Source organism: Suillus subalutaceus (genome assembly GCF_016647625.1).
Source record: "Suillus subalutaceus strain FC151 chromosome Unknown DFJ58scaffold_146, whole genome shotgun sequence".
Taxonomy (NCBI): Eukaryota; Fungi; Basidiomycota; class Agaricomycetes; order Boletales; family Suillaceae; genus Suillus; species Suillus subalutaceus.
In genome coordinates, this window is record NW_024540395.1 from 64,178 (window position 1) to 81,846 (window position 17,669).

The following is a 17,669-nucleotide window of genomic DNA, read 5'->3' on the forward strand; positions in this document are numbered from 1 at the left end:
TAGAATTCAAATTCTATGGGAACTCAGATAGTCCTTGGTGCTCTTCAAATTTCATCGGCCGTGCAGATGTTTGTACTGGGACCACGTCTCATCCTTAGCGTTCGAGAATATCACAGAAAACTGGTGGCCGAATCCAACGTAGAAACCAACATAAGTTTGATTGTCTTCCAGGAGCATGTACATGTACCAACTAGCAGTCCTGTGTAGGGAGATGTTTATTTAAGTCATGGCGCTTCAAAGTATATGTAAGACGAGGCTTATGTAGACAATCGATGTCTTGTTGTATCACCACTGAAAGTCTGTGAACTGCCCGCCCACACTTGCACCAAGTCGCAAGCTGAAACTATTCGGAACGTCTAGCAACCAACACAGTCCTTGACGCCCGATACTGAAATACAACGAGAATCAGTATAAGTTGCCTAGATGGCTGAATCTGCGCGTTCGCAGAGTTCCACTTTCTGAGCAGAGATTATGATAAAGTGACCATGAAACGTGAGGCCCAGATCACTGATAACTCACTGAGCACTCAGATGCGTTTTCACCGATCTAGGCCACAGAGAAGGAAAAGGAATTAATCGCGTGGAGTCATGGCTCCACTATATGCCTCTATCACAAATAAACATAACGAGGAGAAGAGGTATGCTGAACGAGAAGTAGAGAAATAGAGAATGGGGGCTTCAATTCATAAGGCCATGAGTACACCTGTCAAACTATTAATGAGACATCGACCACGATATTCTGAAATTTCATTCATACCGGAGTCGCACCATCGTAGCGTTGTGCGCATGTGACTGCAAATTGTGCGTCGGATTTGCGTCCTTGCAACCATCTTCCAGAACCCGTCCTGCCACACACGAACGTTAGAGTAAAGTACCGATCGAAACACATACATATATCCACCACCTGAACCGAACGAATGGAAAGCCAGGGGACTGGAAAGCAGAAGTAGGGTGTCCAAGCTCAGACAGCTAATAGCTCAAAGGTTTCGCACCCATAAAGACTGTCACCCTCTCCTGAACTAGCGTCTCTTTGAACGCAAAGGAGGGATAAGTGACGTGGGCAGGCGAGAATCTTTTAATGAATACTAGGTCATCGTGATCATGATACAACGACCACTCACCAGACTTATAAGAGTGGTGATTCTGAATTTAGTGGTCAGAGAGGGCAATGCAGAAGTGAATATGAAGGTGGAGAACGGGGAAGAAGAAACCCACTTGTGAATGACCGGTGAACCGGTGATATGCGGAACGAATCAACGCAGGATGATCACGAGGAGAATAAAGTTCCGGGGAGTGGCTATGATTGATGGTTCCAGGTACCGATGGAGATGAGAGGTGTTTCGATGGTCTTTATTACATAATTATGGAGGAAGGCTCGGATGCGAAGCTTGAGTGTTCGATTGTGGCTGGACATGTGGCGGACAAAGTCCAATTGCTCTGTACACGATGGATCAGAAGAGTAGATAAGGCTTCGATTAGCAATTTGAATGTTTTTGCAATATGTCAAAGATGACATCGATGATACCGATCGAGGAATGCGTTGATCATCAGAGTACATGCACCTTGTGGTACAGTACAAAATGAATGTTGTTTAAAAATGTTCAACGTCACAGATCTCACATTCTTGTCGACAGGATCTGTCAAATATATCGGGAATCAGATCCCCGATTTTGCTACCACTCCAAGTTTTTGCGGCTGACTTCTATTTGATTTATTCGTGTTAATCTAGATCGAGGAAATTCTCAGCGATGCCATATGACAGAGTTTGGCTTAGAACCTACGTGGTTGGTTCAAGGCGCGCCTTCCACCCATCCGTATAGTTCTGTCAAATATTTCGGGAGCAACACTCTTCAGTTCAGCTGATTCTCATCATCGACATCCTTGATCGACGTGAGTGAGGCAAGAGAGAGTGGCCAGGTGTGCATGTGAGTTCCGGAACGGCCTTTCAGGTACACTAGTAGGGCTACTAACCACACGGTCGTGACGCGCCTGCTGTGACGCGGCTAATGCCGCGTCAAGCGCCTCGTCAAGATCACCAGGTCTTCTCTGTGGCCCCAATGAACGAAAACGCATCTCAGCACCAATGATTTATCAGCGATCTGGACTTCACGCTTCACGGTCACTTCATCATCTGTGTGTTCAGAACGGAACTCCGCAAACGCGTAGAATAAACCATCTGAGCGACTTATACTGATTCTCGTTGTATTTCAGTATCGAGCATCAAGGACGGGTTTGGTTGATAGACATTCGGATCACTTCAGTTTGCCACTTCGCGCAAGTGTAGCCGGGCGGTTCACTGAGTTCCAGTAGTAATACATCAAGAAATGAATTTCGCTACATAAATAAACCTCGTCTTGAATGTATTTTCCATGAAACATAATATCTTAAATAAATACCACGACGGATCCTCGACCTGATATCTCCTCCCCGCGGAACACTTGGCAAACATTCCCTACACGGTACTGCTAGTTGGTACATGTACACGCTCTTCGAAGATGATCGTAGCCATGCTAGTTTCTGCGTCGGAGTCGGCCACGAGTTTGGCATGAAATTCTCGAATGCTAAGGATGAGACGTGGTCCCAGCACAAACATCTGCACGGCCAAGAAAACGTCAAAAGCACCATCGAGTATCTGAGCTCCCTCCGAATACACATTCTATAGAAATGATGAGCAGTGGTTACAAGTGGATGTCAGCGACAAATCGGCGCACCAAGAGCCCTACAGAGAGATAAGCAAGCTGGAGGCAAGAGACACCAACAAAACTAGCACATGCGGAAGTTGAGCAGAAAAAGATAACTACATTCACATTACAAGCTCACCTCGCAAAATAAAGCACGTGAGATTTCATCAGCACTCTGAAACAGTCCCCGATGGTCGATGATCTAAGTCGTCGCAGGTCACGGAAGTGTTTTACAGCAATCCAGACTGCAAGACACAGGGCGAGAACCTCCCATACAGTGTTGAGCATCCAAACCATCGAGGCTAGAAGCTGAGAATCCCCCTGAGATCCAAAATAGCACATATACATGCCAGAGAGTATCAGCTCCTCTAGTGCTCGTCCATTGAGTTGTGTTCTTCAAGTCAACAAGTAAAGCTTACCCGCTACAAGATGCTCGAGTCCTATTACCGTTATTGCTAGGCAGGCGATGTTAACAGCGAGGAAGATGATAACAAGGAAGATAAGCATCATTCGAGATCGCTGATACATGGCATATAACCGAGCAATCATGACGACTTGCATCATGTTTCAGTCGAGTCAATATCACTGAGGTATTCTAGCTGGGCAACTCACCACCCAACATGGCAGCTATGACCACATTGATCAAATTCATTGTGTAGGCCGCAATATTGCCTGAAACGCCTAATCAGTGGTCACCCTCATACTAGTATTAAACACTCTCACTCACACCTGTTGAGTCATTACGTTGAGCCAAGTTCAATAGGATTCTCACTCACCCCTACAAAATGAGCGTGTTCATTGGGTAAGAATGAGATGATTGCGGAATACTCACGGCATCTGTCAGCGACACCATTGTCATATATGCTGTGTACCGTCGGTCAGAAGAATGGAAGACAGCAGATATGAGACATACGCAGAACGCTGATACTGATCGTAAGAGATGGACTATTAGCACAGCGCCAAATCGTTGGCCTCCGAAACATACACTGAATATGGTGGTCCAATATAGCGTATCTAGAACATTTTGGAGTCAGCACAACTGTCAACCACGCTATAGCACAACATGTGGTACGAACAACGAAATACAGCACGGTCATGAGGGACCAGCGTTGCCTCTGTCGCAAATCCCACTGTTATTTCCTCTAATGTTGTGAGACTTTGTCACTCACCCAGATCAGTTCAATCTATGATAGGTGACCATTCTTAGTGAGTTGGCTGCTCCGGCGATAACATCAACATACCTCTTGTCCGAGCGTTAGTACTAGAAACATCATAAGAACATCAGCGGTTTTCGAACACTATCCTGCTTACCCCAATCGTACACCACCACGACACCAGCGGCAACTGCGAAACCGCAATTAATGTTAGATCGAGAGACATCACAAACTGATATGACGAACCAGTCCAATAACTGAAAAAAACATTGACATTGATCATCGGCCACCAAATGGGATCATTTGATACTACGGTCATATTTGAATTTGAGGGATGTGGGTGAGCCGCCGGGAGATGTTGGGGGATGTTAACAATAGCATTCGTGCTCAAGCTTGATATACCATCATTCAGCGCTCAGCGCTTTGCATCGCCAACATCGGCATGACGACTCATCATGCATCAAGCCCCTCTGAAATCGAAGTAATTTCCGATGCCTGCAGGGTCCCCAACTCCCACGATTAGAGAAGAGTTTTGTCAGACGCAAACGCATCATTCTGTCAAAGTTTCTGTCACTTACAGTTACGTGTCCTGATGACCCTGGCTTGCTGACTCAGAGATCCCACGCTTGTTCGAAGTGTGAGATCTTGCAAGTTCATGGAGGTTTTCCGTTGACCAGCGGCTCCTTAACGTATTGGGAGTATTGCAATATACTTCTTGTGCACCAATAATCTGAGCGGGTGGTGCGCCGCTTCGGAATTGAGTAGATTTCATATATAAGAATTTATTGAGAGATGTGGATCGACGGCTAGAGTGATCACGACAATCTGGATTTTGAAGATACATACATTGGCTCTGAAGTACCAGTAGCGTCCCGCCCAAACCGTGCATCGATATTCGATTTACATTTGGGATCCATGTGATCCGCCGAGCCCAGACAGTTGATATGAGGAAGTCAACAAAAATAATACTGCCTTCCACTTATCATCTATCTGAGCACAAAGCAGACGAAGAAGTGACGGTTATTCGTGGAAGCGATAGCATGTGAGATAACCGACGACACTGGTTATGCACGCCCTATCATCTGGACTGCAGAGTAGTAATGAATCGTGCACGATGTGTATATCCCTCTGTCACGAATGCGCATGGCAAGGACATCGGACGTGGTGAGTGGTGAGTAAAGAAGAAAATTGAAGCTTCGAGTCAGAAAGCACCAAGCGCACCTGCGAAAGTATCAGTAAGGTGTCGATCGCGAGATTCTGGCATGCATACACACATCAGTTAGAGCATATTTGTATCAATGCCCTTGCAACGATCTGTTTCTAACCTGCAAAGTAGTACGATTGTCGGAGAAAAGCACCGAACAAGATGCATACAACAACACACCAGTTGATATCGATCAGAGTCGCCCTGGAGCGAGGAGACGATAAATTATAAGTATGCCTTACTCACAATCATCGTCTGCTCGCCAAGGTCGTACGCGAGTAGTGTGTCTAAGCCCATACAAGTGATAATCCGAGGATTTCACTGTGGAAGACAGCAAACTATCAGCTGTTTGAACACAAAGACCAAAGGAAGAAGTGCGCACAATCTGCGGAAGCTCAGATTGCTGGTGACGCAATGGCTCTGTCGCGTATACTCATCCATCCGGGCCGTTCAGGTGGGGCGCGATGCGAAGATTCCATAGACCGACGAAGAACGGGGAACGAAAAAGAACCAAGGAATGACAATGATCGTAGAATCGTGCATCGGATATGCATGGTCTGTTGAAGTCTTACTAGTAGCACGTCCGTCAGCGTAAATCGTCGAACGAGATTATGACATGCGCACATCCATAAAATTCAGATTGGCCTTGGAGTAGCGTGTCGAAGCCAAGACGGCTGATAAGTATCAAGGAGATATCACCAGAGTAAACGATAAGCAACTTATCATCTGTCTGAGCACAAAGAATGATCATGATTCGTAAAAGTCTAGACGGCCGATGACGCAAGAATTTGTCAGAGCATAGGTGTTATCAGTCCGAGACATCTGAACGAACCAACAGAGAGTGAAGGGACTGGGAAGTAAAAGGAAAAATAGCACGTTGATCGAGGTAACAAGAGTACTGGCACTCAACTCGGCAAACACCGAAGGTAGCCCCGCGTTGATTTTAGACACTTCAAGGTTGCAACTTCAAATCTGCCGCGAACAGATGGAAGCACCGTATCTTTCGTAGTGCCATCTTGAGCCTCCTGCCTCAAAATGGCCAGTTCTTTCTCTAGACTAAGTATCAGCAGCGCTTTCAGTGGTGCCTGCTGCGTTGAACGTGCAATTTCATCAAGCAACCCTCAATGTGCCTGCAACCACAGCAAAATTGGCCCTGCCAGGTCTCCCAGTCACCTACACCATCGCTAAAATTCTATTTCCTCGCCTCCAGCTGTCTATTTGGTGCGTTGATCAAGCTGTGATTCATTGTTCGCAAACCGTTTATTTGCAAAGCACAGCGATCATTTCGTGCTTATAGCGACAACACGTCCAACGACCATCAATGTACCTTCTCTGAACATCTATCACATCTTTGCCTTGTCGTGTCTCATACGCGCATATTATGCAACCCCTTCGACATGTTATTTTGCGATACTCTCGACACTCCTTTCCGTTTCTCCTCCACTTCCATTGAGAGCAATGCTAAATCCTTGGCTCATCGCCGTGATTGGGTGTGCCGCACAGGTAAGTATATCATAGCTTTCATGTGTTTAACATTCGATGACACTGACCTGCGCCAACACAGGATGGACCTACACGTGAATTCCGCAGCCGAAACAGTGATCGCGACAATCGAGCTTCCCGCTCTCGAACAACAAGATGTCAACGTCGAAGCCCACTCAATATTTGGAGGTTTCAAGTGCTCGGAGAACCATGGCAAGGGCAGATATACGGTACAGGTATGTTCGTATGGAATCCAGGACACGCCGATTGCATCGCCAGGCTGAGGATTCTCACGCGAAGATGTAATGCTATTTGCCTTAATCCCTACATTAAGTCAGCGACTTTTGTAACCTGCCTACGAAATTGCTGAGCATGATGAAGGTCCAACAAGCATGCTTGTTGCGATAACATCACGCTTAGACCTGTGTTAAATCAATGGTTACATGGTTTCCAGCTACTTTCATATCGACAGATTTTTTCCTCTTACCACTTCTATTTACTTGTGGAGCCGGACAAACAACAGGGTCCCGCTTATTACGATGCCTTGGTCGGACGAAATACCCTTGAATGGCATAGTCGCTCTGTTCCTCGTGTTCAAGTAGTCTTGTGCGTAATACTGGTTTTCAATCGAGGCCTTCCTCTTTTTCACCGCAATTTGCCCAATCAATTGATCAAGGGCCTTGTGCTTGAGGCAGGAAGCACTATCCATCACCATGCCGATTTTGGCGATACAAGCCCTGAATGGTGGTATATCTAACACGTAGTCAGCCAAGAGCACGTCGTCATCACACTGAGTTCATCTTTGCTAAGACACATAGTCTTCATCCACCGACGCCCCCCACTCGATCACACCTATCCCTCAAATATGACCGTAGTCTCAAATGATCCCAGTTGGTGGCCGATAATAAATTCTGATGTGTTTTACTGCTATTGGATAGGTTCGTCGCATCAAGATGTCTCGATCTACATTGACATGTGGTGTCACAGTTGCCGCCGGTGTCGTTGTGGTATACGATTGGGGTGAGCAGGAAATTGTTCTGAAACTACTGTCATTCTTATGATGTCCCTAGTACTAACATTCGGACAAGAGGTAGGTCGATATTATCGCCGGAAGTAGCGAACTTGCTAAGAACGGTGTCATAGATTGAACTGATCTGGGTGAGTGACAGAGTCCCATACCAGGAGAAAAACAGGAAAATACAATGAATTCGCAACAGATGCAACATCGGTCTTGCATGACTGTGCTCTATCTAGTTGTTTGTACCTCATATTATACTATAGCACGGTTGGCAAATTATGCTGACTGCAAAATGTTCTAGATACGCTATATTGGGATACCATATTCTGTGTATGTTTCAGAGGGCAAAAAAATTGGCGCTCTGCTAATACCTCTTCTCTTATTATCAGTATCTGCTTTCTGCGTAGGTCTCACTGATATGCGCTGTGCTCGATTCTCCTGACTGGCGGCACGTAGAGAATATGACATCGGTCTCGCTGACAGATGCAGTGAGTATTCCGCAACCATCTCATTCCCATCCAATGAATGTATTCACTTATAGGGGTGCGTGATATTCTGACCATTGAACTTTGCTCAACAAAGTAACGCAATGACTCAATAGATGTGAGTCTGAGTGTTTGATCTTAGTTTGAGGGCGACCACTAATTGGGTGTTTCAGGCAATATTACGAACTACGCAATAAATGGGATAAGTGTGGTCATAGCTGCGATGTTGGACGGTGAGTTACCCATGCTGCGATACCTCGGTGATATTGACACGACCGAAACATGATGCAAGTCATCATGATTGCTCGGTTGTATGCCATGTATCAGAAATCTAGAATGATGCTTATCTTCCTTGTTATTATCTTCCTGGCTGTTAACATCGCCTGCGGAGCGATCGTGGCAATAACACTCATGTATACTGTAGGGGGTAAGCTTTACTTGTTGACTTGAAGAACACAGCTCATTGGACAAACACCAGAGGAACTTATACTATCTGGCGCATATATGTGCAATTACGGATTTGAGGGGGACGTCCAGCTTCTGAACTCAATGGCTTTGATGCTCAACACTGTTTGGGAGGTCCTCGCATTGTGTCTTTCTGTCTGGATTGCTATGAAACACTTCCGTGACCTACGACGACTTGGCCCATTGACAGGATCAACCGTCAGAGACTGTTTCAGAGTGCTGATACAATCTCACGTGCTTTATTTTGCAAGGTGAGCGTGTAATGTGAATGTGGTTATCTTTCCTGCTCAAGTTCCGCACGTGCTAGCTTTGCTGGTGTCTCTTGCATCCAGCTTGTTTATCTCACCCCAGAGCTCTCGGTGCGCCGACCTGTCGCTGACATCCTCTTGTAACCACTGCTCATTATGTCTGTAGAATTCAAATTTTGTGGGAATTCAGATAGCCGAAGGTACTCTTCAAATCTTATTGGTCGTGCAAATGTTTGTGCTGGGACCACGCCTCATTCTTAGCGTTCGAGAATTTCACGCAAATATCGTGGCTGACTCCGACGCAGAAAATAGCATGAATTCGATTGTCTTCCAGGAGCGTGTACATGTACCAACTAGTAGTACTGTATAGGGAAATGTTTGCTGAGTGCTCTGTAGGGAGAAGATTGGTTAAGGATCTGTCGTGCTATGAAGTTACGGTGTTCCGAAGTATCTCTAAGACGAGGTATATGTGAGCAAATACATTTCTTGTTGTATCACTACTGGAACTCAGTGAACCACCCACCCACACTTGCATGATGTGGCAAGTAATGGTTGGTCACGTGATTTACGGTAAGTCACGAAAATCGCCACTCAGGAATAGACCCCTACGTAGGGGATAATATCTTGAGCTCCATCTCACCGTCATCGGACTTACTGTCATGTTCGAGACTCCGATTCGAGCTTCTGCCAGTGGACACTAAGTAACTAGCCGTTATTGACTGGAGTGATTAAAGTCAGCTGAGTAGTGCCATCGATCACTTGAACATCAACCATGACCCCACCTATCTACACTATCATCGGGATGCCATTCAGCACCTTCACTCGATCTATCACTCTCGGATTGACTTACAAGAGGATACCCTTCACTCAAGTTAGTTGTGCTCCACACTCGGACACAGCATATGACAACCATCCATTTGGGTTTCTGCCCACCCTGATCATCCACGAAATTGATGGCAAGACAGTCAATCTGAAGTTGCACGAGAGCGCGGCCATCGCGCGCTACATTGACAAGGTTGCACCAGAACCCAGCTTGCATATTTCCCCGGGTGACGGGAAGGCCATCATCGAGGAACAGATGTGGGAGTTTGTGAGTCTTGCCGGAGCACATGGTAAACTTGAAATTTCAGTCAGACACATCGAACCTATGATATTAATTTCATGCTTCAGGTCTCCCTGCTGTTGAGAAAGGGGTCGTGAAACCCCGTGTGGCTGCCACCGACGCAGGCCAACTTACAGATTCAGAGATTCGCGAACAAATCAAACCAGCTGTAGAGCATCTTAGGAGATTGCTTGGTAAGATTGAAGAACTAATGGCAGACGAGGGCTATGTGTTCGGAAGCAAACTGAGCTGGGCGGACTTCTTTTTGTTCCCCCTGCTTGCAGACCTTAAAGCAATCCCGGAGGGCGAATTGCTTTCTCCAAGAATGCTGAATTGGATGGAAGAAATGAATAAGTTGGAGGCAGTTAAGGCCACCACTCCGGGTACCTTGAGTGTTGGTGCAAGATCCCTCTAATCACTCAACTCGAGCAGGTATGGTTTAACTTTCGTTCGCAATCATTCGTCCCGCTGACTCGGAAACGGTGCAGGAATTTCTTGTGAATTGAGCTCGAGTCCGTATTAACTGGAGAAATTAACATTCGATCTAAGCATGATTTGTAGGACTATCCAAGCAATTTTCAGTTGACATGTTGTAAATCTTGAGAACGTTGCTGGCCCCCTCCCACTACTGCTTCATGTATGAGAAGTAAGTTCATTTTCAACTATTAAAATATTATGGGCGCGTGCTTTCGCAATGGGCGACGCTGCACCGTTGCTGCATTCTAATATTATCCATCTCACGATCCCTCGCACTTGAATAGGATTGTACGTGTTGATCGGTCTAATTCAGTCGAACAGTTTCTGTCGCAGAGCCGGCCCAGAGCGGCGACTTCCTGTGTCTTCGTGCGTGCTTGCTGTTGATCGTGGCGAGCAGTGTCTGACCACTGGGGAAACCATTTCATTCCAGTTGATCAGTGTTACTCGAATGCCATAGGCAGTTCCACGCAAGCTCTGGAACACCGGCTCGAGTGGTCTATGGATCAATTTCATACAGTATTTGATGTCACAAATTTCCCATGCCCCCTACGAATCTTTGCGGCTTCCCTCGTGCTGTACCCCGCACCGCAGTTTACGCCATATTCGTTCTAGTCTGTCGTTCTGAAAATGCTAATTCATAAACAAGACCCCCTATATTTCTTGGCCCCACTGAAAGGTAACTACCGTCCTGTTATACAGCTTGATCTGCTCAGCCTCTTTATCAATACGTGAATCTCTCTCGCTTTACGCACTCTGGATCCACTCCAGCAGCTTGGAGTGACTTCATAGCATTGCTAACGAAAGGCAACGGACCGCATATATGCGGCTCCCGAAACTTTGCGGCTACACTGCCAAAAAGAGCTCCACTGTCGTCAAGGCGGCCTTCATGCGGGATTAGGGAGACGAACGGCGGAAAAGACTCAGATAACTGGAACCTTGGGGAGTAGACATGAATGGAGAATGCAAGGTCAGGAGGCGACTGGAGGTCGTCCACTTTGCTGGATGACATGTTCACAAACGCTTCTTGAATCAAGCTGAGCATAACTTCCGGCTCCCGCGTTGAAAGGACGAGCGTCACGTCCCAGACTCCGAATCCCCGGGCAGCGAGGTTTGTAACATGACGAGTCAAGCTTAGGAAAGGCGTGAGGCCAATCCCACCAGCAATCCACAGCAACTGTCGCCCACCGTCGCATGCTAATAAAGGCTCCGGGACAGGAAGATCGCCTCCGACACCTCGCAGTGGAGCGCAGACTTTCAGGTCTGCGACATCAATGTGTGCTCCAGTCAGCTGCGGATCAACACTCCTAGCAAGCTGATATAAAATTGGAGTGATAAGACCGCCTTTGATCGCTCTCATTGTGATAGAGAGGATGCAAGGTGTATCTGAAGTTGGAAGCTTGGAGACCGTCCAAGTACGGACACAGTCGTCGTTAACTGTGCTCTCATCTTCCTCCCAGTCTAACAGCTCGTGTGAGCGTTTGCGCAGGAACTCCGTCAACTCTAGCACGCAGTTTTGGCCTGGATGGATATCCACAGGTCGTGATGACTCGAAAGTGAGGGTGATGAGAGTGTCATCATGCACTCGCGTCTTTATGAGGCTAAGTGTAATGTCCGCGAATGATACAGATGGTGGCTTTTCTTCCGTTAAGTAGCAGACAGGTGGGCTGTAGGGGCTACGTTCCGCTGGCCCTGTCTCCCTCAACGGAATGGCGTTTTCGACAAAGGAAAATCCAGTGACGTAGATGGTGGAGATGATATTCATATTTGGCATCACTGCTCGCGCAGATGCGCCATACAGGGTCTCAGCTTTCCCGGTAAGATACAAGATTGATCCAGTGGAAAACGAGGGGAAAACGATTCCAGCAACTGGCGTGATGTGTATATCGCCCAGTGAGTTCATCATGCGATTCCCTGTGTATTATATATAAATACTAGACTCGCCCTGCGGTGTATCGTTCTTCTCACCGGCATAATTTGGGAGCACGAGAGTCTTCCCATCGGAAGGTCTAACTCGAACGAATCCAGGACGACCCCCTCTATGATTGACGCCAACTCGAGAAGGATAAATGTTTTCATCCTCCTGGGCGGCCACGTAGGACGTGGACAAGAAAGCTGTATCAGCTGCATGAATGAATGCGATGACATCATCAGGCAGGCGCTCCCCATCCCTCTAGGCCAAACCGCTCATAGATGAGGCGCGGCGACGCCCCGTGGAATGGCATAATCGACCTGATATTGATGTATTTCGGACACAATCTACAGTTTGTGAGACAGAGTCACAGCACAAAGAAACCGCGGCAGCTCACCCCAGGGCTTGAGTAACTATGACAGTAAGATCGACGTCCAAATCTCTCAATGCAACATTGGATATATAGCCAGAGAATTTGTTCCTCCTCCTGGTCGAAACCTCGAGCCCGATCCCAGAAAAAAGTGGTTTTCCATCATGAAGCTGGGAGCAGTTTTGAATAATTGGATCTCCAGGCCATAGACGCGCTTTGATCGTTAGCAAAGCATCCGTAGGGGATGAGATAAAACCTGGCATCCCATCATTTGAGTAAAGAATAGATGCCCACGGTCTCCCTTGCTGGTCCAGAGTAGTGACTGGCAAGAAATGTAGTCGGCTTGTGTGGAAAATGCGATGTTGCTCGGGCAACCTATCCACAATTGCTGTGATTTCAACGCACTCAGGGAGGTGGATGATTGCCTGAACGGCTTGTTCTCCTGGATGCCAGCCCCGTAAAGCAGGTAACGGATCTGATGACCGTTGCAGCAATTGTGTCATGGTTAGGGGACAAGAATGGGGTGATAACGATTTAGTCTAAATTGCGGGGGAGTATTGTAAGCCTGATGCTCACTACATCGCTGACGCAGCCTATGGCGCAACCATTTCAATGACGCGTTGGAGCGGTAGCTCCAGCCAGTGAAGATGCCAGATGATGTGATTCGAAATGTCTACTGCCGCTCTTGGCGTGACGCGCAAGTGCACCTAGATAGCCCATTTGGGAAGCCTTACAGTAATCATCTGGGCTGTTCAGATAGGGCGCGATGCAGATCCCATAGACCAAGGAAAGCAGAAGTAGCGTGTCTGAGCTGCAGACAGCTGATAATCTGGGGATTGCATGTATCAACAATTCCTCAGTAATCATCTGTCTGAGCACGAAGAACGAATAACTGCTAATGATCGTAGAATTGGCAGCTGCAGTAGACTTAATGGTAGAATGTCCTTGAGCACGAGGAAGGCCGTGCCTAGAGGATCTGTCAAAGGTATCGGGAGTAACACTCTAGCCTCCTATAACTTAGATGGAAGATGGTCGTTCCTTCCAGTTTCGATGGTATCATGATAGTCGCCTGTCCGTCGAGCTTCGTGCGCGTGTCTAGTTCAGATTCTCGTCCTCCTTAATCGATGCGAGTGAGGCAACAAGAGAGGACTGGCACAGGTGTGAGTACTAGTTCCGGAACGGCCTTTCAGGTATAGCAACTAATATTACAGAGCACGGCTAGCAGTGAGCACCTAGTGCTTTGACATTTTTCGACTCTCGGCAAACACCGAACGTGGCACCACGTATCTTGGATTGAATTTACACGAATCTAAAGCTTCAATATTTGCGTCCAGTGTGCGTCTTGACTCTTGACTCTTGACTCTTGAGCCTCCTGCTTCAAAACGGTCGGTTCTTCAAGTTTCTCTTGGACTAAGTATCAGCATAAACAACTGAACACTGCCAGCGACCAACATGCAATTTCAGCAAGCAAGCCTCAATGTGCCTGCCACCGCAGCGAAATTGGCCCTGCCAGGTCTCCCAGTTACCTAGCTACACCATCGCTAAGATTCTATCTCCTCGCCCCTAACTGTCCATTCGGTGTGGCGATCGAGCTGTGATTCGTTGTTCACAACCCGTTTATTTGCAAAGCACAGCGGCCATTTCGTGCTTATAGCGACAACACGTCCAACAACCATCAATGTACCTTCTCTGAACATCAATCACATCTTTGCTTTGTCATCTCTCATACGTGCATATTCTACGACCCCTTCGACAAGTTATTTTGCGATGCTCTCGATGCTCGTTTCCGTTTCTCCTTCATTACCGTTGAGAGCAATGCTAAATCCTTGGCTCATCGCTGTGATTGGGTGTGCCGCGCAGGTAAGTATATCATAGCTTTCGTGTGTTTAACATTCGATGACACTGACCTGCGACACAGGATGGACCTACACGTGAACTCCGCAGCCGAGACAATGACCGAGGCAATCGAGCTTCCCGTTCTCAAACAACAAGATGTCGACTCAGAAGCCCATGGAAAATGCCTGTCAATATTTGGAGATTTCAAGCGCTCAAGGCAGATCGGTGCAGGAACGTTCGTACAGCAGATTCTCTAGGACACGCTGATTGCATCGTCCAGGCTGAGGATGTTCATGCGACGATGGAGGATAGAATGCTTACTTCATCGCCTGAAGATGTGATACTATCTGCATGTTTCCACATGTGACTACTTCGGATTTGTATCGTTGGCACCCTGTGAAGGTGGAATAAGGATTCTGAAGGATGTACATTAGTGAATACTCCACCTGATCTTTTTTGACACAAAGTACTTCAATTATGATGTGCAACTAGGCCCGTAGAAGTGGAGGCCACATGACTTACCTGCGCTAGCACCTGCAACTTACCTTGAATTTGACTGCAGGCCAGTGTCTTGCTTCTGACCCGAAGATGATTCAGCTCCACTGACCACATCTTGGCTTTGCGCCAGACTAGCTGGAAATGTTCGAAGGGCGCAGCTCAGCCACTTGGAGGAGAGACGGTACTCGATCTTGAGCTGCTGTACAGACTTCATGTCCTCAATCCCTACATTGAGTCGGCAACTTTCGTAACCTGCCTATGAAATTGCTGAGCATGATGAACGTCCGACAAACACGCTTGTTGCGATCACATCACGCCTAGACCTGTGTCAAATCAATGCTTATCAATGACTACATGGTTTCAGACCAGATTCCATTTTTTTCCCTGTTACCACTTCTATTTACTGGAACAAACAACAGGGTCCCGCTTAGTACGATACGTCAGACGAAATACCCTTGAATGGCAAGGGCGATCCGTTCCTGGTGTTTAAGTAGTCCAATGCGTAATACTGGTTTTCAATCGAGCTCTTCCTTTTTTTGCCTCATTTTGCACCGCAATTCACCCAATCAATTGATCAAGGGTCTTTAGCTTGAGGCAGGAAACACTATCCATCACCATGCCGATTTTGGCGATGCAAGCGGTGAACGGTGGTATATCTAGCACGAACGCTATTGTTATTCACCCAATCATTCCCCAGTCGCTTCACCCATCCCTCGAATATGACTGTAGTCTCAAATGATTCCAGTTGGTGGCCGACGATCAATGAGAATGTTATTTTGAGCTATTGCATGGGTTCGTCATATTAGGTGGTGGTGTCTCGATCTAAACTTGACTTGCAATTTCGCAGTTGCTGCCAGTTTCATGGTGATATATGATTGGGGTAAGCAGGACATTGTTCAGAAACTGCTGACATTCTTATGATATCTCCAGTACTGACACTCGGACAAGAGGTAGGTCGATGTTGTTGCCGGAGCAACCAAGTCGCTAAGAATGGTGTCATAGATTGATCTGATCTGGGCGAGTGACAGAGTCCCATATCAGAAGAAACACAATTAATTGGTGACAGAGGCAACGCTGGTCTCTCATGACTGTGCTGTATTTGGTTGTTCGTACCTCATGTTATACTATGGCATGATTGGCAGTTGTGCTGACTCCAATATGATCTAGATACGCTATATTGGAATACCATATTCTATGTATGTTTTGGCAGCCAACGGATTGGCGCGGTGCTAATACCTCAACTCTCATGATTAGTATCAACACTTTTCGTACGTCTCATATGCGCTGTGTTTTATTCTTCTGACCGGCGGCACACAATAGATATGCCATTGGTTTCGCTGACTGATGCAGTAAGTATTCCGCAACCATCTCATCCCCATCCAATGAATATGCTCATTTGTAGGGGTAAGTGAGATTCGGAACATTGAATGTGGCTCAACATAATGACTCAATAGACGTGAGTCGGAGCGTTTGATCCTAGTATGAGGGTCATCGCTAATTGGGTGTTTCAGGCAATATCGTGAACTATGTAATAGATGTGACAGATGTGGTCGTGGCTGCCATGTTGGGCGGTGAGTTACCCAGCTGCGATACCTCGCTAATGTTGACTCGACCAAAACACGATGCAAGTAATCATGATTGCTCGATTACATGCCATGTATCAGAGATCTAGAATGATGCTTATCTTCCTTGTTATTATCTTCCTGGCTGTTAATATCGCCTGCGGAGTAATCACTGCAATAACACTCAAGCATATTGTAGCGGGTAAGTTTTATATGTTGACTTGAAGAACACAGCTCATTGGGCAAACACCAGAGGAATTGATACTCTCTGGCATAGATATATACGGTTATAGATTTGAGGGGGAGACCCAGCTTCTGGCCTCAATGGTATGGATGCTCGGCACTGTTTGGGAGGTCCTCGCACTGTGTCTTTCAGTCTGGATTGCTGTAAAACACTTCCGTGACCTGCGACGACTCGGCCTATCGACAGGATCGACAATCGGGGACTGTTTCAGAGTGCTGGTAAAATATCACGTGCTTTATTTTGCGAGGTGAGCTTGTAATGCGAATGTGGCTATTTTTTTCTGCTCAAATTCCGCACGTGTTAGCTTTGTTTGTGTCTCTTGCCTCCAGCTTAGTGTTCTCTCTCCAGAACTCTTGGTGCGCCGACCCGTCGCCGACATCTGCTTGTAACCACTGCTCACCATTTCTATAGAATTCACAACCTATAGGAGGTCAGATACTCTATGGTGCTCTTCAAATTTTCTATGGCGTGCAAATGTTTGTGCTGGGACCACGCCTCATCCTTAGCGTTCGAGAATATCACGCTAAGCTCGTGGCGGACTCCGACGCAGAAACTAGCATGACTTCGATTGTCTTCCAGGAGTGTATTCACGTACCAACTAGCAGTACTGTGTAGGGAAATGCTTGCCGAGTGTTCTGCAGGGAGGAGATATTAGGTCGAGGATCCGTCGTGCTATTTGAAGTTATGGTGTTTCGAAGTATATATAAGACGACGTATATGTAGGCAAATCTATTTCATGTTGTATCACTACTGGAACTCAGCGAACCGCCCACCCACACTTGCATCAACTGGCAAGCTGAGATGATCTGGACACTTCAGTCACCCCTGTTAAAGTACCTCTTAGGTACATATATTCTGGCTTACAATCTCACCTAAGAGGCATGATCTTAGGCGGTATTCCCAGCCAATGCAGGTTATATCCCGGGCCAATTCAA

The 17,669-nt window shown here is 46.8% G+C and overlaps 3 protein-coding genes across 3 annotated transcripts; 2 read left to right on the forward strand and 1 right to left on the reverse strand.

Moving 5' to 3' along the window:
• Nucleotides 1-9,416: 9,416 nt before the first annotated feature.
• DFJ58DRAFT_689640 (uncharacterized protein) lies at nt 9,417-10,474 on the forward strand. The gene is made up of 3 exons (XM_041383370.1): nt 9,417-9,848; nt 9,907-10,270; nt 10,322-10,474. Exons 1-2 carry the CDS (start codon nt 9,509-9,511, stop codon nt 10,251-10,253), a joined length of 687 nt encoding a protein of 228 aa, XP_041238589.1. The 5' UTR covers nt 9,417-9,508; the 3' UTR covers nt 10,254-10,270; nt 10,322-10,474.
• A 460-nt stretch (nt 10,475-10,934) lies between these two features.
• On the reverse strand, nt 10,935-13,152 carry DFJ58DRAFT_812405 (uncharacterized protein). The gene is made up of 4 exons (XM_041391536.1): nt 12,622-13,152; nt 12,521-12,571; nt 12,281-12,483; nt 10,935-12,226 (listed from the first exon to the last, which is right to left on the reverse strand). Exons 1-4 carry the CDS (start codon nt 13,095-13,097, stop codon nt 11,037-11,039), a joined length of 1,920 nt encoding a protein of 639 aa, XP_041238590.1. The 5' UTR covers nt 13,098-13,152; the 3' UTR covers nt 10,935-11,036.
• A 1,143-nt stretch (nt 13,153-14,295) lies between these two features.
• DFJ58DRAFT_812407 (uncharacterized protein) lies at nt 14,296-14,922 on the forward strand. The gene is made up of 2 exons (XM_041391537.1): nt 14,296-14,454; nt 14,513-14,922. The coding sequence occupies exons 1-2, from the start codon at nt 14,362-14,364 to the stop codon at nt 14,795-14,797; spliced, it is 378 nt and encodes a 125-aa protein (XP_041238591.1). The 5' UTR covers nt 14,296-14,361; the 3' UTR covers nt 14,798-14,922.
• The last annotated feature ends 2,747 nt before the right edge of the window (nt 14,923-17,669 follow it).